At 52.7% G+C, this 22,911-nt stretch overlaps 1 protein-coding gene across 17 annotated transcripts in view; it reads left to right on the top strand.

Moving 5' to 3' along the window:
• MAPT (microtubule associated protein tau) overlaps positions 1–22,911 on the top strand; it is a 90,028-nt gene that overhangs the window by 35,238 nt on the left and 31,879 nt on the right. For 7 of the 17 annotated variants that reach the window (XM_045182188.3, XM_045182184.3, XM_045182192.3 and 4 more), the window contains exons 2-4: positions 10,927–11,085; positions 14,729–14,815; positions 19,775–19,840. In XM_045182188.3, the coding sequence (XP_045038123.2) occupies positions 10,944–11,085; positions 14,729–14,815; positions 19,775–19,840 (295 nt within the window). In that variant the 5' untranslated portion in view covers positions 10,927–10,943. Of the gene's footprint in view, positions 1–10,722; positions 10,807–10,926; positions 11,086–14,728; positions 14,816–17,352; positions 17,440–19,774; positions 19,841–22,911 lie in introns of those variants that run through there. The other 10 variants (XM_045182186.3, XM_045182187.3, XM_045182191.3 and 7 more) reach the window with 3 other exon arrangements.

Here is a 22,911-nt window from a genome sequence, read left to right as displayed (position 1 = left end):
CCTAATTCTCCTCTTTCCTCCATTTCTTCCTGTTGTTCCCATCTAATGAAATGGCATGGCCAAAAGAGCCCATTTCTGGTCATTCCTTGTGGCCTCCCCAACCCCCGCCTCCCTCCCTGCTCCTGGGCGTGTTCCCAGCAAGCTGAGACTGTCTGTTAGCCTTTTGGGGCCCTCCGCCCCTCCCCAAATCACCTTACACATCCTTTCTGTACTTGACCATCGCTTTGTCTGGGCACCAGCACTTTCGAGACCTTCCTAGAAGGACCCCTCACTTCTCTCCGTGGACTGTCCTCTCTCTTCTCTTCTCGCCTGTACTCCCCTTCCTTCGGGGCAGAGGCACAAGGGCACTTGTCTTGGCCCCTAATTTTATCCCTTCAGGTTAAGCCTCCCCTTCCCCATCTTCAGGCATCTTCTTGCTCATAACTCACCTGTCATCACAATGGCCCCTTACATCAGTCTAGGACATTAAGGTTCTCTAAAGTGCTGCTTCGTGCGTTTCTTAGTGACCCTCACAGCCACCCTGTGAGGCAGGTGTCATCATAGCTATGTTATAAATGACAAATCCAAGGGACTGGCCCAGTGTTGTCCAGCTAGTGAGTAGTCCCTACTAAGCCTCGAACTCAGGATTTTTGACTGTGCACCAGGCATCCTTTCCATCCCAATGCATGGAGAGATCTGGACCAGGAACAAGCATCCCTCAGGAAGACTTGGAGCCAAAACTACACCTTGGAAGCCAAGGGCTCAGGGAGTCTGGTCACTCATCCAACTAACAAAGCTGGACTTGGTACACTCCATAAAAGGAGTGGGGGTGAGCAGCCTCTCAGTACACCTGTGGGGGTGGACACAAACATGGCATCTCCAGGTCATGGGGCCCTGCTCCACGGGAGAGCCCCAGGTCCAAGGGGAAGCAAACCAGGATGGAGAAGGCAGAGTGGAGGATGCCTCCCCAGCCCCTGCTCTGAGGGAGAGGCTATGCAGGGTTCTCAAAGTGCCTTAAGAAGGCAGCAGCCTAAGTGCTATTAATCAGCCCAGTAACAGCCTGATGGAGGAGCAGGTGCTTCTGAGAACCCATAATGCTCTTTGGCAAGGGGCCCGAGGGTGCCTCTGGGAGACCTCCCAGCACCCGCAGTGCTGCTGAGGCAGGAGTCTGACCAAGGAGGCCCATTCATCATCAGATGTCGGGATCAAGTGGAGTATCCAGCTAGAACTGGAGAAATGAACAACTGCCTATTCCAAGTAGAATGTCACTTCCTGTTAGTGTCTAAGTTCTCCCTACTTCTTTCTTGGTGGCTTTTTTTTAAGAGAGAGAGGGGAAAGGAGGAAGGGGAAAAGGGAGAGAAACATCAATGTGTGGTTGCCTCTCATGTATCCCCTGCTGGGGACCTGGCCCACAACCCAGGCATGTGCCCTGACTGGGAATCAAACTGGTAACCCTTTGGTTCACAGGCCGGTGCTAAACCCACTGAGCACAGCAGCCAGGGCTTGACAGCTTTTACTTTCATCTGCTCTTTCTCCTATCCGTCCATCTGCGGCTGTGATTTCTGTTTCTGAACACAAATGTTGTCCAGGCCTTTCTCCTGGGTAATGGACATGTTGCAATGAACAGAGGCTGCCTGGGATCTTCCTGAAATACATTCTTGGGGCCCAGACACTAAATGTGCGCCCTTGGATTTGATTTTTCTGTCTCTCGCTGATTCAAATTTCTGATGTGTCAGTGTTAATTGAGCCAGATAGTTGTACACCTGGATTACACCTGGTTCCAAAGTCGTGTTGAAATTCTTTTTTTTTTCAGATAGTTTCTTCAGTCCATACAGTGTCTTCACGTCCCCAACATCGCTCCGCCCACCCACAGACATTTCCAGCACTTACTCACAAAAGACTCCCCATGTCTCGGCGAAGCTAGCCAGCAAATCACCAAACACCAGACTCTGCCCCCCAATCCACCTCTATCTCTACATCCATGGGAGGTCCCTCTGCCTCTCTGTCCCTCCGTTTCCCCTGCTGCATAATGGTGCTGGGATGCTCGTGCACCTCACAAAGGTGTAGTTGGGATGACTCCTCCTACATTAGGGCTTTGGGGTAGGGCTTCCTGATTTGGTAGTGGAGGTCTCCAAAGACCCTCCCAGTGCGAAACTGAAGGCTAGGACTGCAGATTCAGAGCCTGTGCGTCCTCCCTCGGCCTCCCTCTACTTTGTGCAGCAGCAGCAATGCACAAAGTGGGGATGACAGCATTCCTTCCTTCACGTAGATTGCTGAGGATGAAATGCACTGTAACGTGCAGACAGTGCCGGGCTGTGGGACCATTCCCTCCTATTAAGGGGAAATCATGGATGGCTAAAACGTAAGAGCCCCGCCCCAGCACAGTTGAAGTGTAATGGTGTGTTGGTTTGTAGGCCATTTGCTGCCTGTTGTATCTAGAGGGCAGAGACACAACAAATTGTATCCGCTGAAGATCAGCCAGAAATTAAGGTAAAGCTGATCCCTAGCAGCATGTTATCGAGTGAATTAAATAGGTTACAGAACAACTGGTTTAGGGAAAATTATATGCATAGGAAGGTCCCTAAAATGTTAACAGTGGTTAGTTTGCTTTCCTCTTTCACATTTTCTATTTAATTTTTAAATAATGAGTATGAAGCACTTTTCTAAAAGAATAAATTCTCTCCACACACACACCCCTTTCTCTCTCGAGATTAAGAGTGGTTTGTCCAAGAAAAGCAGGTTTTTCCTCTGTTTTCTTGGTTTTGACATCAGAAGAGACTCCCCTTTATCCATTTAGTGCTCTGAGTTCAGGGAATTTATCTCAGGCAGAATTAACGTGGTGACCAGGGACATGGGGGTGGTCCCTGAAAGGGACAGAGGCTCAGCAGCCATCTCCACCCCCCAGGAGGGTGTCACAGGACAGTGCTGCCCTCCTTGAGGACTGATGTCAAAAACTCACCGAGAAGGGGGTGCGAGGGAAAACTGCTGAAGTTCTCGAAACAGAGGCCACCCAAGCACGAGCTCAGGCCCTGACACGCTACAGAGCTATGCGGCTACCCCAGCAGTTACAGAGGAGGAGAGAGGCCTTCGGTGCGAAAATCAAAACAGAAACCTTAAGCTTCAAACCAGTGTCCTCTCAGACCCAATCTGGGAGTTTTCCTATGACGGGCATTGGTCGCTGACATCAGCCTCGACCCATCCTGTGTGCCCAGCGCACCGCCTCCCCCAAAGCAGCCCCCATTCACGCTGCCTTACCATTGTTGATTGTCCTCTTTGGATGGAGGCCCGGGATTACTCCAGATTCTTCTCCCCAACATAAATCTTCCCTCTCTGCGGGCTCCTTTATCTTCTCCCCACTTAATTTGGCAGTTCTGCTTGAAATCTGGGTCTTATTATTCAGCTGTGGTTCTAGAACATTCTGTGGTACACCATGATGTGACGTGACCACGAGCTCACCCTTGAGAGCTAGCTCCTCTGCGGTTTGCCATGCTGTCTTCCTTCCAGCAAGTCTCACCGAGGACTTCCCTGTGCTGGGTGCCAGCTGAGGGGCAGGTGGGGGAGGTGGGGGGCAGGGCAGGAAAGAAGACATGTGACCACAGGAAGTGCAGCTCCTCAGACACTCTCAGGTGGGACCGGCCGGCCATTAGCAAAGAGCGTCTGAAGCATTAGAGTTGCCAGGATCCAGCCTCAAGGGCCCTTCTTCCTTTAGGGACAACTTGGCTCCCTGCTCCCTGAGTACAGGGATTTCCTGATGACCTTGGCCCCGGACTTCACCTCAGCTCAGGAGACCATACGCCTGCCCTTTCACTCATCTTTACACCTTAAAGTAAAATGGTTGGACCATAAACGTTAAAGAACAGAATGTAAACACAAAGAGAAAGTTTTCAAAGATATTCCTAAACTGGTATTTCAATCACTGCTTGATTTAATTGTGGTGTCGGATGGCTTACCGAGGTCAGGTTCCGATGCCAGACTGCCTGGGTCTTGAGCCCTGAATCCATGACATGACAATCCAACCCACTGGTAGACCTGGAGCCGCTTACCCCCTCTGTGTGCTTCGGTTTCCCCACCTGTAGAAGCGTGCGTAACAGTGGAGGCGGTTGTGTGAATTAGATGAGTCAACACCTGGAGATGCTTGAAACACGGTTCCTACAACCAGGAGGAATCCTGTTTCCCACCCCCATGCGCCCTGTGAGATCCCTGTCGGTGCACAAAAAGGGGCCAGAGCAGAGAAGGTTGAATGCAGGAGCCAAAGATCATCTTGGAGAACACATTCATGTTAAGGCTATTTTTGGATTCTAGATTTACCCCTACGTAATCTTCTGCTCTCTAAAAGTGATGCACCGAGGAGGTCTGTTTTCTAATAACAGCATTATTGAGGTTTGTCACGCGGCACCGAATCCACCCTTTCATGCGCACAATTCACTGTTTTCAGCAGCTTCACAAAGTTGTGCAGTATCACTCCAGTTTGGGTTTTTAACCTGACGAGGTCTAGGGGCGAGCCTCCTTGAAACAGAGCCACCGGGCCTATTGGCGGTGATTCCGCTGAGTCACCGTGGGCGGCCCAGCAGCTGCCCGGGTCATCCCACCACCCTCCCCCGCCAGAAGCTAATGGGCCGGCTGGGCTGCTGTGAGTGGGCACGCCGGCCGGGCGTCTGCTGCCCCCTAGCGAGGGCTGCAGCTCAGCCCTGAAGCGCCCCACCTGGCGCCGCCACCGGAGAAGGATGGGGTGGTGGACACGCTGGTTTCAGCCACAAGACGCTGATTGCCCGGGAGCGTGGACTGTGTGGGAGCAGTGCGTCGGGCTTGGAGCTTGGTGAGCCCGGGCTGAGCCCGGGTGTGGAACCTGCCCCTGACGTGGGCTTTCCCTTACCTCTAACTCCAGGCGGGACAAGGTCATTTCCCCAAGTCCTGGATGAGGAGAAGGGTTGTGTTTGTTTAACTTTCTGTTGGGAAGGCACTGGTGTGACATAGTAGCGATGGGTTTTAGCATCAAAAGATCAGAGTTGGAAATTCTGCTCTGCCACTCACAAGCTGTGTGACTCTCAACAAGTTACTGAACCTTTCTGAGCCTGTTTCCTCAACCAGAAAGGGAGAACAACAATTCCCTCTCGTGCCGTTGTTGTATTACAGAGATGCTCTCTTTCAGAAGCCCCTGGAACTGGCTTAGAATCAGTCAGGGCTCAAATAAACAGATGCTATTAATATTCCAAAACTGCCAAAAGGGTGCCCAGTGCTGCCCGGGCTTACTCAGGGAGCATCCTGGAACCTGATACGCATTACCTGAATGCATTGCCGTGGGTAAGAAAATTAGGAGGAACAGGAAGGGTGGTGGTAGGCATAGGAAGGCTGCTTGGTCTTCACCTCCTGGAGGCAGAGACCACCCCAGGTCAGATGAAACCCACAGGCCCTCTGGAGAGCTGGGCAGGAGCAGAGGCCTGGGTAGGGTGCAAGCGGGACGTCAAAACTGCCTCCCGCATCCCAGAGGGCAGCGGGGGCCAGGGGAGACATAATCCTTTACGCTTCCCTTATCTTCTCTTCACCTGCACTGACCCTCCCAACGCTGGGGACACTTTTCTCCCTGTCTTTGCCTCACCACCACTCTGCCCCTGGCAAGATGGCATTAGGATGGGGGGGGCCTGTAGGACAGGGCACCAGAACAACTCCATAGGCCCCTTCCCATCAGGGCCCTCAGTTTACGCAGATACAAAATGACCGGGACAGACTCCAGGAGCCTCGGGCTCATGTTTTCTCTGGTCAGGATGCTGCACTTTTCCAAGAGTCCCTAAGAACTGCCTTATTTTAGTTTCCAGCTTTAATTTTTGTGCTCCTCCTAAAATTTCTTTCCTAACTTACACCCTGATGCCTCTAAGTCACTGCCTGGGAAAACAGGAGGTAGGAAATCAGAGAGAAAGGCAGAGGGGGAAGGAGAGGGAGAGACTGGTTGCTTTAGAAGGATAAGAAAACAAAGGAAGACAGCTCTTGGTGTGTTTATTTTCCCGTCTGTGCGTCTCTCTTAGATTACAGGGATCTGGGGGGTGATGACCATGTCTAATCTGGGCCGTGTACCCACCTCAGGGCCAAGTTTATTTGTGTGTTTTCAGTCTGCTGTCTTGGCATGAAAGGCTTAGGGCCAGAGTGTGCGCTGTGCCAGCGGTCAGTTGGTTAACATGTTCTTTGTCCAGGTCTTCCAGAGAAATTGTCCTGCCCTGGCTCTTGAGGAGGAAGGCAGCGGGGCTCAGGGAGGGATGGGAAAGGAAGGAGCAGGGCTGAGATGCCAGGGCTCCTGCCTCTTGCCCAGGCCTGGGCTAGAGACCTCCACCACCGGGGCTCCCAAGCCGAAGGAAACAGGCCCAGTGGGCCCACTTAGAATAAACTGTCCCGGCAAGAAGGGAGCTCAGAGGTCACTGAGTAACATTCTGTGGAAGAAGGTTGAGAGAAGTGACTCGGTCACACAGGTCAGGGTGTGAAGGCTGGACAATGCTCCTTCCACACCCTGACCTGTGCTGGACAGAAAGTTGGGGAACATTTTATGATCCAGATGGAAGAACAGGCAACGAGGGGCAGTGGAGTGCTCCATCGGATGCAGGCTCTGCACCTGGGCATCGCCTCTTATTGGCCCTGTGACCTTGGGCAGGTCACTTCCCAGATTCCTCATCTGTCCAATGGCAATCTTAACATCTATGCTAATGACAATGACAATAGCTACCTCACAGAATTGCGGGGAGGGTCCAGTGACACGCCTGTGAGGGGCCCGCACAGAGCAAACTCCTTCTTTGACAGGGGCCGTGTACCAGGCCCTGGGGCTGCAGCAGTAAGTGACACAGACAGGTCCCACCCCAAAGGAACTTGCTCACTCAGTGTTTGTCTTACAACTAAGAGGAAGAGTGACTTCACTGTGCTTTCCAAGGACAACCCCCCTCTGGGTTCTATTTTCTGTTTAAGTCAAGTAGATGCTCAGGGATGCTCCAGACATGAACTTGTCTTTCTCAGCATGGCCTGTAGGTCCCAAGACATTAGCAGGGGGCTGGTGGCCCAGCCCAGTCTAGCTGAAGAGACAGCTCTTGTGGCCTCATTGATCAGAAGATCCATAAACCTACGGACTTGCTGTCTCAGACGGGCAGGAGGGGGCGGCGTGTGAGCCTCCCTGCTTAGGGAGTTCTTCCCATGCATTCCGCTTTTCTCCCCAAAGGAAAATGTTGGCCCTGGAGAAGCACACGGTTCATTTATTCTGCGTAGTGAATAGCTGCCTGTTTTTAAGGATGATTTAATTTCTCCAGCAGCCCATATAATTCATTCAGCTTCCTCTCGGTGCATCTTTCTCCAGCCCTGAGGGGTGGTGCTGGTGTGTGTGTGTCGGGGGGATCAGTAGGAGCCAGGGCACTGAGACCCACCACCCTGTTGTCTGCCCCGCGGGGCCGGACGAGCAGCCTGGCAGCTGAAGGACTTGCACCAGGGATGCACGTCCCCCGTCCCCAGAACAATGGGCTGCTGCCTCAAGCCCCAGGAATGACCCTTAGTTCTATCGCTTCTGACTTGAAATCTTATGGAAAACTCTAGAAGCAGCTGAAGAAAACCCAGCATCAAATGCAAAAAGCCACACTGAGAATATAGCTGGTGACCAAAATGCACAATGATTCTTGCTAAGACTTACATTACAGATTTATTTTATTTATTTGTACTATTAGGAGAGAAGAAATACTGGAAAAGCCGAAAGCAGGAGTCTGTAAGCTATGGCCCACAGGCCAAACCCAGCCATGAACTCAGAATGGCTTTTGCATTTTCATATGATAGGGAAAAACAGAGGAATGCTATTTCATGACACGCCTTGACACGTGAAAATGACATGCCTTTCCAATTTCATCGTCCACGTGAAGTTTAATTGGGCTCAGCCATCCGTGCTCGCTCACGCATGTGCCTGTCAACGTCTGCTTTCCTGCGGCAGCTAAACTAAGTACAAAGAATTAGATCACTAAAAACAGAGGAAAATATTATCTTTTTGTATTAAAGGTTTTGCTTATTTACTTTTAGAGAGGGGCAAGGGAGGGAGAAAGAGAAACATCAATGTGCGAGAGACACATGGATCGGTTGCCTCTCGCACGCCCCCAACTGGGGACCTGGCCCGCAACCCAGGTGTGTGCCCTGACTGGGGGTCAAACTGGTGACCTTTCTCTTCAAAGGCCAGCGCTCAGTCCGCAGAGCCACACCAGCCAGGGCAATGATCTTTATGTATTATAGAACAATGAAACAAATCACAAAAGAAAATAGATTTGAGTATATAAAAATTAAAACTGTCAGTCAGAACCTGTAAGAAACCAAAATAAAAGGCAGCCAACTGGGGAAACTGCCCCAAATAGGACAAAGGGTTAATGCTATTCAAAAAATAAGTGCTCACTCAGTCATCACAATGCGTACTGAGACCGGGACAGAGCAGCACAGGCTATAAATGGGCATTGTGTGAAAGAGGAAGCCAACACATCAGATTTTTACCTACACACCTTCATCTGCCATGTTCCAGGAGGGTAAACTTGGCCATTGAAAGGGATCAATCAAATCTCAAGACAATACCACGGGGCTCCTCAAATTTGTCTGAGTTGGCTGGCCCGCCTCACCTGGGCCAGGTATAATGTCTCCAGCAAGTTTGGGAAGCCTCAAGCTTCTGGGCCAATTCCATCCCTCCAGGGTGGAGCTCCTGGTGAGTCAGCCAGATGAGGTGACTTGTGGACCATTCCCAGGGATGAACAGTTGGGCAGTGGTGAACCCAGGACTTCCTGGGAGAGGCTGCACCAGGAAGCCGTGAGGAAGGCGTTACTTCCTAGAGTTGGGTGGGAAGCAGTAGCTGAGTTCTCAGATAATGGAACTAGAGCCTTTCAGAAGCAGAGTTCTTCTGATTTGGGGCTTTCTAAGGGAAGCAGATCATCAGCATCTCTCAGAGCAGAGAATATCACCACCTTAAATATCACAAACTTAAGGGATGAATGGGGGCTTTTATCTTCCCAAAACAAAGTCCTGCCCATTCTTGGGGAGATGTCCCAGGTTTGGATGAGCTCAGTCTCAGATGCCTTTCCCAGCAGCTCTCCGAGGGACAAGGGCCTCCATCAGAATGAATAGGTGCCCCTTCTCTTAAGAAGTAGCTGCCTCACCCAGCAGAGGTCTTGCTGACCTCATTCTTAAAACCTTCCTAGACCATACCAGATCTTGCCAGCATCTTATTCTACATCATGGATGGAGAAGAGAGCTCAGGCACCCACACGAGTGTGCCCTGCCTAGAAGGGAGAGGAACAAAGCTGGACATGGTTATGTCAGTGGTCAGCTGGTATATGAGGTCTATCCAGATGGTGCCCAGCCATGTAATATGAAAAATCGAGACGTTTATTGAAGAAGATACAAGATACCAGAAACGTCGTACATAGGACAATGACACCTAAGTCCCCTTCAAAGTCAGCACCTTGGGACCTCACACAGTTCTAATTGCCATCAGCTGCCCCATCATATTTTCCTGAATTTCATCAATGGTCTGCAATCTCTTTCCTTTCTAAGGTGGTTTTAGTTTTGGGAAAAGCTGGAAGTCGCAGGGTGCCCAATCTAGGCTGTAGGGAGGCTACGTCACCTGGGTGATTTGATGTTTCACCAGAAAAACTGCACGAGACAGGCGTGATGCAGGAGTGGGCATGGTGTCGTGATGAAGCTGCCAATCACCAGCTGCCCATAGCTGCGGCCTTCTGAATTATTGAAATAGTTTCCGCAGAGGAATGGTCAAGCTTAATGAAAAATTTGACGTAGATTCATTGTTCTACTCGCTCAGTCATTGTGAATGCAACGCCACACGGTACATATGCTCACTCAAGGGCGTCTGCTGCCCCCACTGACTAGTACAGTGAAGTCATCGTGGTTCGCGCATGCACATTCCAGTGCACTGTCCTTGGCTGCCAGGTGACATCGATGTCACACAAACCATTCTCATTTATTAACAATGGCTGGACTTTTTCTGGACAGACCTCATAAACACAGTGCCAGAAGCCAGCTGTCCCACCAACAACATCAGTCTTGGAAGAGTTATGTGGAGGGCCTGCCCCAGGTGCGCCATCTGCCTTGTAGTTCACCATTTACATGAGTTGCTCAACACCTGTAGAGACAAGACTGTGGATTTTAAAACATTCTGCAACTCCTAACTCACTTAGACAATGCATGATATCAGGTGTGCCCTCCACCTCTTGCCCACGGAGACATTATTAATTGATCACCGAACCTAGAGAGCTAGATGCCTGCAAAGGGAAGAAGGAGAAAGGCCCTGCCCACTCCAGTTTGTGTTATCAGCTCCTCCCTCAACAACTGACCCACTTCGGCTGCTCCCGTGTGCCACTGAGAAAAGTTTGTTAAATGGCCCTGGCTGGTGTGCCTCGGTGGATTGCCACTGGGGCGCCACCCAACTCGGACCTGGGGGCATCAGGACACCGGTCAAGAGGTGGCTCTGCTGTGCAGTTGGCCACATGCGCTCGAACAACCCGTGCCTCTCTACGCCCCATTTTCCTCACCTGGAGTGCCCGCTGGTGCCTGCCCTCTCCTGTGTGCTCCTGCCCTCTGCATTGAAAAAAGCCATCAAACTCCTGTCAGCAGCAGTTACACCTTAGTGAAGTGGAAAGAGTGCTGAGCATAACAGGTCAGACCCGCCGAACCTGCCCATCAGGTGGTTCTGAATAGGGACTAACCTGATGGTGGTGGATTAAAAGTGCGCACGCACAGGTAAACAACACTTTGGCAGGGATACAGAGTTCGGGATGAGGCTGGACATCTGGTAGCTGGAGAGGTGGAAGTGGAGAGGTGGAGGTAGGTCTGCCATCAACTGAGGAGGTGGCACCTCGCGCCCCCTGTCCCCCACCCCACCCCCGCCAAGCACTTGGCCTCATCTCAGCATCCCAGCCTCAACCTCCCATCTTACTTCCCCAGGTGGGCCTTGAACCAGGATGGCCGAGCCCCGCCAGGAATTCAACATGATGGAAGATCATGCTGGGACCTACGGGCTGGGGGACAGGAAGGATCTCCCCTCTCAGGGGGGCTACACCCTGCTGCAAGACCACGGGGGTGATGCGGACCACGGCCTGAAAGGTTAGTGCACAACCCTGCATAGCAGGCCTGGGGCCTTGGGAGTCACAGCCAGCCCGCTTGCTTTCGAAAAGGCTGGCAGGAAGGCTTTGCAGCCAGCTTTTTAAAGGAGTTTTAAATACTTTACTGGGTTAGATTACTGATAGAGAGAAGCCTCATCATTTGAATGGGCCAAGATAACTCAAAATGTGAGGCCATTTGAAACTGTACCTTTCCAAAGGACAGTTTGCCACATGAGTAGATGCAGTGTGACAAAGTCAGCAGGGACTGGTCAGTCTGGTTAGTATAGGGTGCTCTCTCAAGTCTTTAGCCACACCTGTTCACCTATAAATCAGTGTGCATCATCAGCATGCAAAATACGTGGCCGTACACGTTCCCCTGATCTCTTCCTCACAGGCCTGTCCCGGCCCTATTCGGCAGGTTGGTTAGCTCTGGGATTCCTGCTGTACCTACCTTCATAAATTGCATCAACTTCTCAATATTCTGAAATTCTGTCTTTTGGCCAAATTGGCTTGGCCTCCTCCTCTCCCCCTGCAGAGGAAGGCAGTATTCATTTCTCTGTCTGACCACCGAGTTACGGAAGCGTGCAGCCCTCTCTCCTCCGCATGCTGGCCCCCGGTTCCCATCAGGAGCACCAAGCTGACCTCTGCAGGGGAAGGACTCTGTCCCTGACCCCCAGGCTCATTTCTGAGGAGACAAAATGACAGTCTACTTTCTCTTTTCATGCTAAAAATAATTGTAAGACACACTTTGCAGCCTGGGGTGTGGGATAAAGAATGGACGTTGTGCAGCTCCAAGGTGGGAAAGGACCTTTTCAAAGTACATCTGTCCAGGAGGGTTCCCTGGAGGAGGCAGGTCACCCAGAGGTGCCGTGGGTGCAGGAACATGAGAAGCAAGGATTTCAAAGGCTGGCTTCCCTGGACGTGTTGAGGCAGGAACACATGGAGTCAGAGGAGCTTGCAACTTAGACAAGTGGGCTCCAAGCTGGAGGAGGTGAGGGAAGAGTGGGCATGATTTCCCCGGGGGCTCAGAGGCTGTCCAGCTAGAAGCTCTGTGAGAGGGGAGTGGGGAGGGGGAGCAGAATTCCCAATGGGCCTAAAACTCCCTGCCTGTTGTCCTGGCAACAAGAAATATGCATTCTGACCTCCCCCAGGCCACAGCCTGGCTCCAGCCTGAGCTGGTAAGTTTCAGCTCCTCCAGGAGGGCAGCGGGGGGCCCTCTCTGAGGATGTGAGCTCACATGTCCCCCCATATGCCTCCCATCCCTCTTTCTGTCAAGTCCCTGTGGAACTTCAGTCATTAAACTGTATTAAACTCTCGTGGATGGAATCCAACTTAGAATCACAACGTATTGAATTCGGCCCCAGGTCAATTCCGCCAGTGAAAAACGGAGCTCTGTTTAGGGTTGCCTGGTTTAAAAACGAAGTCAAAAATATAGATGATGTTGCAGCCAATGAGCACAATAACGAAGGGTGTTAACAGTCGGGGAAGGCGGTGTGACGGTCCGCTCCCTGTGCTGTCTTCAACAGTCCTACTGTGAACCTGAAACTGCTCTCAAACAAAAAGCTCATTCGTTTAAAAGTCCAGAAGGAAAAGGGGTTTTCACCTGTCTTAATTTTCGAAGGGAAATCTAAATTCGATGTGTACAGTAAGAACCAGCTTACTGAGTTATGTGGTGTCTCAGAGTCGCCTAAAGCATGTTCGCTAAAACTACTCACTTCTTTAACATAAAACATGATCAGAAGTTCTGTGCTAAAGCAGATATATAATACATACAGCTGACCCTGGAACAACTTGGGGGTGAGGGGTGCCAACCCCTGGCATCATCAAAAACACATGTATAACTTTTGACCCCCTAAAAACCTCACCTACTGTTGCCCATAAGGCTTACCGGTAACATAAGCAGCCAATTAACACATACTGTATATGTTATACGTATTTGGTACTTTATTCATTCCATAAAGTAAGCTAGAGAAAAGAAAATGTTATTAAGAAAGTCAGAAGGGAGAGAAAATACATTACAGTGTTTACTGAAGCAAACCCACACAAAAGTGGACCCACACAGCTCAAATCGTGTTCAAAGGTCGACTTACATGCAGTTTTACGTTGCTGGCCTTTCTGTCGCTACTGTGAAAGGAAAGCATTTGGAGGCAGTTTGCTCACCCAAAGAACATACTTGCCAAGAAAGCAAGTAATACCTAAAAGGGTTTCATAGTTCTCATCGAATTTGTTGCTGCTGCTAAGGATTTAGAATGAGTTATTTTTATGTGGGGAGGGGTATCACTTGGCAGAAGGTGTCACTGTACTAGCAACATTTTAGATAAGCGACAGAGACTAGTTTGAATAAGGACAAGAAGCCACCTGTAAAATGTGGGAACAGAGTGTCTCAGTGGATGCTAAAAGTTGGAACAGGACTGGTGCAGCCAGAGGGCTGCAAAGGGTGAAAACTGGTTACCTGCTAAAATATGACACCCAAATGAATTAAAAGCTGTGAATGAGCTAGCTTGTTATAGCTTCTAGATAATAGATTCAGAAGAGGCTTCCTCTCCTTCTGACCTCCAAGGAGTTTAACAGGGATGATGATAAGGGTTGCAGCTGGGGGCAGGGTCGGGGAGCAGGTGCTCAGGCCAGTGTGCTGTGGCCCCGCACGCCCCTGTGTGCCTGAGCTGACAGCCAAGTCTGGTTGGTCTGCATGAGGCTTCCTCATCACTGCTCGGAGCCTGTTTGAGACGGTGTGCGGGGGTTTGCAGACTCCAGGCCTAGGGAGCTGTGTGTGCTGGGAGCTCATTTAGAATTAGCCCTTCTCTGGCTAGACGGGCACAGCCAGGGCTCAGTGTCCAGGGACAACGTTCCCGCACGGGCGCGGGGTGTCTGATCTCACAGCGCACTCGAACACCAGTTGCCTTTCTTCATCTCGGGGTTCTGCTTCATGCCCGGAACCAGCCCACTGTCACAAAACTGACTCCAAGGCAGCCCGCAGCCCGAGGAACAGCTCTTACAGAGTGCACCAGAGCGTCCTTGGCTTCAGACTCTGAAAGGACAGTTTTCTTATAAGTAACTGTGGCCGATATTTCGGGGGCCACTCAGGGCTGGTTGATAGGTACCTGGACACCCTTCCATGAAAGGAGCGGGGTGGGGTCCAGACACCCACTGTGCAGTTAGAAATAGACACTGTCCTGAGCTAATTCCTTCTCAGAGGAAGGATTCGGATCTCTGAGCGTTTTCCAGGTATTTTCTGTTTGTCATTAATTAATGGCAGGCAGTGATCCCCCATGAACCCCTCCAGGAAGGAAAGTCAAGGCCCCAGGTTTACCTGGCTTGGGTCTCTGGGACCTGTGGCCGCTCGTCCGTGTGAGGGCCTCGCCTCGACTGGAACCACAGCCTGACTAAAAGACCTCGCCTCCTCTCTCCAAGAGCAACTGCTCCTCACCTGTGTCTCCACCTGATGACCCTGGCGTGGGGGCACAGCTGTGTTGGGGGTGGGACTGGTCCCTCTGTGGTTTCATCACGCGGCCACCTTCCATCCATATGGGTTCCACGCCAAGTGATTTTTGGCTCCAAAAGACACTGCTCCTGAGTTTCTCCTGAGGTCCGAAGCAAGGTGGGGAGAGGCAGCCATTCTGAGGGGCTCACTGTGTATGTTCCAGAATCTCCCCTGCAGACCCCCGCCGATGACGGATCTGAGGAACCAGGCTCTGAAACCTCTGATGCTAAGAGCACTCCGACAGCCGAAGGTGGGGCCCCCTCCTGCTCCGCCAGCCCCGCCCCTGCACCGGCCTGCGCGTAGCCGTGCTTGGAGCCCTTGTGTGCCCCCCTCCTGGCTGCCTTTGCTGCTGCCTGCCCCTCTGGCTGAGAGATACGCTCACTCGATGCTTTGCAGGATGGCTCAGGCTTGGCTCAGGAATTCGGGGGGAGCCATGCCCCGCTTTGATGCCTTGCTCGCTGGTGCCAGGCACGGGCACTGTCACCGTGTGTGTGCTTTGAGGCAGCCGCACTTGGAGAGGCTGGGGTCTGTGGCAAAGCAGGGCCTAGGCACACGCCCCCAAAGCCCCTGCTTCACATCAGTCATCCTCCTTAAGCCCCCCCAACACACACAGCCCCTACCCACCTCACTCTTTCTTGAGCCACCAGGTCCCAGAGCAGATGTGTGGCCGAGGAAAGGAGCAGGTCAATGCACACCTCCAGCTCACACTTTGGGACTGGGCTTGGATTAGTACCCTTCATTTTTTGAGCACTGGGCTTGGCCTGGGCCTCTGAACCTTGGCCACCATGCTAGTTTCAGCCCATCTTCCGGCCTGTTCCTTCTAGACATTTGGTATCTAGGTTATTATAAAGCTCCTCATGTATTTTCTGAAGTGCTCCTTGGTCCTGATTTTGACCACCTTCTCTTGCTGCCCATCTATGTCAGTCAAGACTGAGTTTGATTGCAGGTAAAGGAAAACCCAGCTAACTGTGGCACATGCGTGTATGTGAAGAGGTGTAGTTGTCTCACATGATAACACTTCTGGTCTTGGGCAGTCCCTGTGTCATCAATGCTGTTCTGTCTTCTTCCATCTTTAATGGTTGGATTATTGTCTCATGGTTACAAGATAGCTGCTGCACTTCCAGGCATCACATTTGCCTTCAAAGCAGAAAGAAAGTAGCAAAGTAGTCAAAAGAGCCCTCAAACCAAAAGTATTCTCTCTTAATTAGGAAAGCAAGAGTTTTCCTGCAAGCCCCACCTGGCCAGCTTCCACTTGGGTCTCATTTGTCAGGACTGGGTCTCATGGCCACCCCTGGCTGTAACGGAGACTAGGTGAAATCAAGAGAGAAGGGAATTGAGAACAGCTTTTGAGCAACCAGTCTAGAATCTGCACCTCCGTCTCTTCATCCTCCCCAAGCAGGTCAGGGCTGTGCTGGCGGCACTGCTCTGGGCCCTGCCCATCCCTTCGCCTGTGGTGTCACACACAGGGTGAGAGCCTGGCCCCAGCGTCTCCCCAAGCGTCCACCTTTGGATGAATTCAGGAAGTGGTTGTCAAGTGCCTGCCAGCTGCTTGGCATGAAGGTGCTCCTTGGAGGAGATAGTAGGCATGGCCCTTCCCCACCCCAAGGTGCTCAGCCTAGTGAAGAGAACACCAGGCCAGGTGCTCTTCGCTCTCCTTAGAGCCAGTGATGCAGGACACATCCTGCTGGTCACGTTAGGACAGCGTGCGAGTCACCTGCTGCTGCGAGGAGGCCCTGAAACACCTGTGCCAGAATCCGTGCCAGCCTTCCAAATCACTGCCTCCAGAGTCCCGGCAACACTATTCTGGAAGACTCTTCCAACCAAGTCTCGCTGCACTCCGGACCATGTGCAGTGCAGGTCGCAAGAGCTTCAGCTCCCGCCCCACGGGGTGGGCCTCGCTGGGCCCGGCTGCCCCACCTGCCCCCGGGACCATCATTAACATGGACTCCCTTTGTCTAAACTGACGCAGGCCCTTGGAAAGCTTTCAGCACTGACAGCTCCGTATGTTTTCCCAGACCGCCTGGGTGTGTGCCAGAGCAATGCTTGGGGACGAACGCCGGTTTGGAAGCGTTCCTGTTGGTGAGAGGCCGGCAGCAGCTCCTGGTGGCAGAGCTTCACCTCTGGTCTCTGCCCTGGAGGTGGGCCTGTCTGCAGCCAGTTGTCAGGCACCTGACCCTGGGCAGCACCGGGCCTGTTCGTCGCCACCCAGGGGACTCTGTGCTTCTCAACCATGGGTCATGGGCTCAAGGGGACAGGGCAAGCTGGAAGAAACCTTGGAGGTTGCCTGGAGATGATACCCCCTTTGCAGAAGAGGAAACTGAGACCCAAAGACAAGGGACTTGCCCAAAGCCTCACAGCAAAGCCATAGTCCTTTTCCCCAGAGTGTCTGCCCCCCTTAGTGCCCATTCCCCTCCTGCACCGCCTTAAGGGTCAAACATCTGTGAACAGTCATCCGATTTCAACATTTCTTCTTTAAATAGCCCTGGGACCATCCCAGCAGCCTCTCTCACTGACGCTGCCGTGTTTACATGGGCGCTGTCCCTGGCTTCCCTGGCAAATGGCCTGGGCATCTCCTGGGCTGGTGCCACTGCAGCAGAATGTTAATGTGCTTCCTGGGGAGGCTTCAGGCAGGGTGGCTCTGGGCGTGCTTTGTGGTGTGGCTGTTTTGCATGTGGCTGAGTTCCCTCCTGCCTCCCCTCCCTGCACTGCTCCCACCCATGACACAAGGTGAGGGACTTGGCACAGCTCATCCCCGACCTCCCAAAGGTGATTTTCAGTGCTTTCCAGATGTGACAGCACCCTTAGTGGATGAGGGAGCCCCCGGCAAGCAGGCAGCCACTCAGCCCCACAAGGAGATCCCAGAAGGAACCACAGGTGAGGGTAACCCCAGAGCTGGGCGCTCGGCTGACCCTCTGGAGGAAAGGGCGTGCATGGGGTCACGCTCATCTCTGAGTGAGGCAGGAATGTGGATGGGCACTGGCTTCTGGAACTCTTGGGTTGTTCTGAGCTTGATGCCTTGATGTCCTGTTGCTTCCATGGCTGCCTGCCAGCCTCCCGGGGGACAGGGGACCTTTCAATTCCTTCTAAGCTTCTCCTTTCCCATCTCTTCAGTACATGGGCTCTGCAGGGTTCCCCAAGGCAGGCTGGTGGCAGATCCTGCCTTCACCCCTGAGGTCGGTCCACCCTCTTGCTCAGACTCTGTCCGGTGACAGGGTCACCTCCCAGGGAACAGTTTGCCACCGGAAGCACCGAGTGTGCGGCAGGGTGCAGATGGCTGACCACACCTTTGGAGGATCTTCTTAAAGTGGACAACCGCCAAGGAGTTCAGCGATATAATCTAGCAGCCAGTCCTGCGACTGCCTTTTCAAACGTATCTGCATAGAACAGGCATGACAAGGCTGTCCTGTCTGCATGGATGATGGGGAATGGCTCAGACATCTAGGCACCAACCAGAAATAGCCCTGGACATGGGGCCACCAGAGTCACCTGACAGCTGCCCGGGCCCTGAGGAAGTGGCTAGCACAGCTGGAGCTCCTGCTTTCATTTCCTTCATGTCTCTGCCATGGGCCCAGTGACCGGAGGATGCTCCACAAGCAATGCAGAGGAGTCCTGGACAGGATTTCACCAGCAATGGAGAGTGGGGAAATGTCCCCTGCCCCTTGGGGCTTCAAGGATATAGAGAGGCCATGTAGTGATGTGACAGCCCAGCCCTGTCACACAGCCTCCCCCTCCCCCGACTTCTCTGAGTTATGGGCACCCTCTGATTTCTGACTTGCGCTGGGGCCAGCATGTCACAATTCCGCACCAGCAAGTGAAAGCTGCTGACTCCCCAGAGCCACATGGCGACGTCATCCTGGTGTACCGTCGTTTTCTGTCTCCAGGATTCTGTGCCACTTAGCTGGACTCGCTTCCACTTGGAGCTTCCCTTCCTTAACCTCGTCAGAGACTCAGACCGAATCTGTGTTTGTGGCTGTGCCTCCTGGACGGCCCTGTCCAGGGACGTGCGGCTGTCGCCATTAGACTCATGGACAGCACAGTGCCGGCCTGCAGGGCCCAGAGGGTGGTCGTGCCTGAGAGCTGGCCCCTGCCCCTCACACCCCAGCTGCCTTGGGACAGCCAGTGGGTTAGGTGTTCACAGCCTGTCACATAGCAGTCCGGGGACCAGGGAGTCTTTCTTCTCCCTCCTCTGTGCGCCCTGTGGTGGCCTGTGCGGGCTTGTGTGGCAACTTGTCGTCTCTGTCTGAGGCGTAGAGACTGAGTCATCACGTGTCTGGGAGAAAAGACTGGTGGCCCAGCCAACAACTCCCAGGCTTTTCTCAGGGGTGGTGGCCTCTCTGTCCCTGGGGTCATGCGGCCAGTGCCTGTGAACGCATGGCTAACTGGCCTTACAAACTCTTTCTTCTGGACGTTATATTCATCATCCGGTAGCGGAATCCTGGTTTAGGACGATGCCGGAACTGGCGTCGTGTTAAAGTTTATTGATTTCAGTGCCATTGATGAGGTGGTCAGGAACTTTCCTCAGTCTTCTGTGTTTGGGGTGAGCTGTGGTTCCCAAAGCAGGAGCCCCAGACACCCCAGAAGTGACCCACTGACTCTGCTGGCCCCTCTAACCAGCAGCACTTGTTCTGGGCATGCGATTAAGGGCTTGCCCCGTAGTTGGGAGGAAACAAACCGAACATCTTTAGGCCACCTACCATATGCTAGGTGCTCCTCTAAACACGCTCACCCAAGTTCTCGAGTTCTTCCTCACCACTCTCCTGCAGGCCAACCGGCATCATCACCGTGGGCTCTAGATGGGGGAGTGGGGGCTCGGAGAGGTTAAGGAAATCATGGCACCTGGGTGCGAATCCCAGTCTGAGTCCACAGCCCATGCCTCGTCCTTCCCTGCTCCTCTGAGCCCCCACCCACCCTGTGCATCTCTGTCACATGGGGCACTCAGCACCCGGGGCCCACTGTGGGGCAGGCGGGTCCTTCCTACTGGAGTGCGGCCACCTGGCAGGTGTGTGGGGTTGGTGTGATGAGTCGTTTTCATCGACACCCCCAGCAGTAACGTTCTCAGTGAGTCGGGGGCACAGCCCCCTGGTTCTTGTCAGAGGCGCCTTTTTTAAAATGTTTTCAGAAATACACCGGAAGAGGCAGAGAGCTTTGTTTGTAGCACACAATAACTGTCTGTGCTTTTATCTCCTTCATTCGCTGGCACACAAACCAGCTGAAGAAGCAGGCATTGGAGACACGCCCAGCCTGGAAGACCAAGCTGCAGGACATGTGACTCAAGGTCAGTGGCCAGAACCGCCTGCCAGGGTGTGGGGGGTTGGGAGGAAGGGCAGGGCAGCGCTCAGACACTGAGACGGGCTCTGCCCTGGGAAGAGATGCTGGACCTGGCCTGACTCACGGGCCGGGAGGATTTTAGGCGGTGGTACTTATTAGAGATGGGCTCTTCGGATATAGAAAGAGAAGTTCTAACGCTATTTCCGAGACGTTCCTAAGGCGTTTAGTTCTGAAAACAGCTGGCCTTGTCCAGCCTGGGGGAGTAGAGAACAAGTACACAACAGAAACTCAAGTCCGTGCGACAGGGGACCCTCCGTGTCCCCTGGGCCGTCCGGGGCGCAAGGCCTCGGCCATGTCACTGCCAAGCCGTTTCTTTTCGGCTCTCTCCCGGCACACGGCAAGCCTTACTGTGATTTCCTTCTCAGGGGCCAGAGCTTCTGTGTTGGAGACAAGCGACTTTCCACAACCATTTAGCATAAACGCTTTAAGAACTTAATTTTTAGGTCCTAGAGATTCTTTATCTCTGGAAATAGAGATCTCTGCTACAATGTGGGCTAGGTTTGTTTCTTATCACTTGCTGTGTGAATGGACGTCAGAGTCTACTGTGTAACGTGGCAGCTTCTAGATGGCAAAGGCGCTGCTCTTTTCTCCAGGGAGCAACGTGAGATTCAGCCAGATTGTAGCATTGCCGCTGAGGCCGCCTGGCTGCAGGGAGCCTTTGAAGAAGTATCTCACTGAGGGTGTTTGGAGCCTAACTACACGTTCCCGCTCCACAGGGGTCCCTGCCCCAGAGTGGGCCGGAGCTTCCGCTGTCACGTGACCCAGAAAAGCATGTTTTCGTTCTTAAGCTTACAGAGAGTTTCCAAAAATATTAGAAGGGCTGATCCATGTAAGGGGGAACCTCCGCCTGCGTGCTAAATGGCTGGAGTCCAGCCTCCGTTTCTTTTAGGTCATGATTTTTCAGCACAGGTGAGGTGAGAGGCTTCTGCAGTCTCTGGAAATGAGCATTTATTTCCATAAACAGAAGTGAGTCCGAGAAAAAACAGAAGTTTTTTCTGTAAGTTTCACCGCAGGCCGAGTCTACATGGCCCTGACACATGTTCCAGCTACGAAGACATCAGTCCCACGGCTTTTCTGGGAACAGGGTGGCTGTACTGACGGAATTTATAAGCTTTTCCAACAGTGGCCTAGGATCTCATAGATACGCACATGGACACCAGGTGACATCTGCAAAGGGAGTCAGCACCACACCTGTGAATTCACGGAGGGCCCACCTCTGCCCCCAAGGCCGATATTTAACGCCTCCATTGGAGCAACTGGTCCACACGGCCAGCGAAGCCTTGTGAAATTCCCCCCCACTGGTGATCCACAAACACACTTTACTTGCCAAAGGCCTGCAGTCTGTTTCATAGTCAAACACTTGGATTTTAGAGGAGCCGTGCAAACAAATGCACAGGTATCAGATCTCCCTCTTGCCCTCTCCTGCTGCAGAAGGAGAAGCTCTGGCACGCCGTGTTCGGGGTTCAGGAAGCGCTAAGATACAGAAAGGTGTTTCGGGGTGGGACTGCAATGTGCTGAGCGGGGGATGTGGGAAGGCCTGAGCCCTGTCCCACTCGCCCTGGGGGGCAGGCCTGTCTTCGGCAGGTGTGGCGAGGACCGGGCTTTCTGGGGGACAACAGTTTATCTGGATTCCCGAGGCAATCACCCCGCTTACCCAGATATTGTTGCCCTTGGACCCCACCCCTGGCGATTGCAATGGTTAATATTGACCGAGCATTTCACAGTATCCTGGGAACTGAACAGAATATTCTCCCGGCCTGGCTCCTTCCTCCAGGGGTGCAATTACATGCTCAGGTCGCTTGTCCATCAATACACACACACACTGTACAATTACACATACTGATGACTTTTCAAGGTGTGTTTGCTATTCATGTTTGAGGCCCCTGTTTCTTTCTTAATGAGGGTTTTTTTTTTAAGTCTTGCGTATGTCAGAGCACAGTAACATGCTGATCATCCTGGAAGGTGATGGAGCCCTGGCCTGTTGGGCATATGGGGGCGGAGGGGGGTCGGTGATGACCAGCAGCCACCAATGCCTCTGGTCTGTCAGGCTGGTTGGAGGACAGGAAGTCACGAAGCTACCGCCGACCTTTCTTCCCGCACCCCTATTGTCAGAGTGGTTCTTCCCGGGCTCCGGCCAAGGGCCCCAGCAGGCGCCTGTAGACCCTGGCAAAAGCAGAAATCCGCACGTTTCCCCAACATCAGTTCATGCACGCAGGGTTCATTTATTGATTACCTACTGTGTGCAGGCACTGTGGTGGATGCTAGGAACACAAAATGAACGGGATTGTGAGCTTGACTGAGGCCCAGCACAAGGCTGGGAGGTGGAGGTGAGCCGTGGCCGGGCCTGCGGGCAGTGAGCAGCTGTACGGACTCCAGCTGGGTTGGGGAGAGAGGGACAGTCACATGTTACCCACATGTGTCCAGAACTGCACACATGTGTAAACACACGCATTCTCCCACCTTCCTTTCCTCCCCTCATCTAATCTCTTTCTCTTCCTGAACCCTTTGGGGTCCTAGGCTTTGTAGAGAGGAGATCTGGGGAGTTGTATGGGTTATTCTGTTGGGACCAGCTAAGCTTGTCAAAAGGTTGGGAGTTCCTTCAAAAAAAATGTTTATTAGAAGAACCGAGAGCTTAAGTTTCCTGTCCTAAACACACCATCCGATGCTTTAAGGACTCACACGCGTGAACCAGAAAACGCATGTGTCCTTCATCGGCTGGGCTGGCGCGCAGCGACGGTGCGCCCAGGTGAAAGCAGTCCCCGTGGGCCAGCGCCTGGGCCACACGGTTGCTGCCCTGGTGGTCTGCCTCGCCTTGTGCAGAAGGCCCCTCCATGCTCCACGACCTGGACAAATCCAGATTGTGTTTCTGTTTATAGGACTCTTACGACAGGTCTATTAGTACAGACTTGAGCCCCGATAATGATCAATTTTAGATTTTTTGATATCTATCGGAGCACAGGCTTGAAGCAGGGTTGGTTTGTGGGCCCCTGATGGTTTCATTTAGCAAAATGGGAAACA

The sequence above is a fragment of the Desmodus rotundus genome, chromosome 9 (genome assembly GCF_022682495.2).
Source record: "Desmodus rotundus isolate HL8 chromosome 9, HLdesRot8A.1, whole genome shotgun sequence".
In the NCBI taxonomy this organism is placed as follows: Eukaryota; Metazoa; Chordata; class Mammalia; order Chiroptera; family Phyllostomidae; genus Desmodus; species Desmodus rotundus.
Note: the sequence above shows the minus strand (reverse complement) of the source record. Positions and strands in the feature narration are given on the sequence as shown.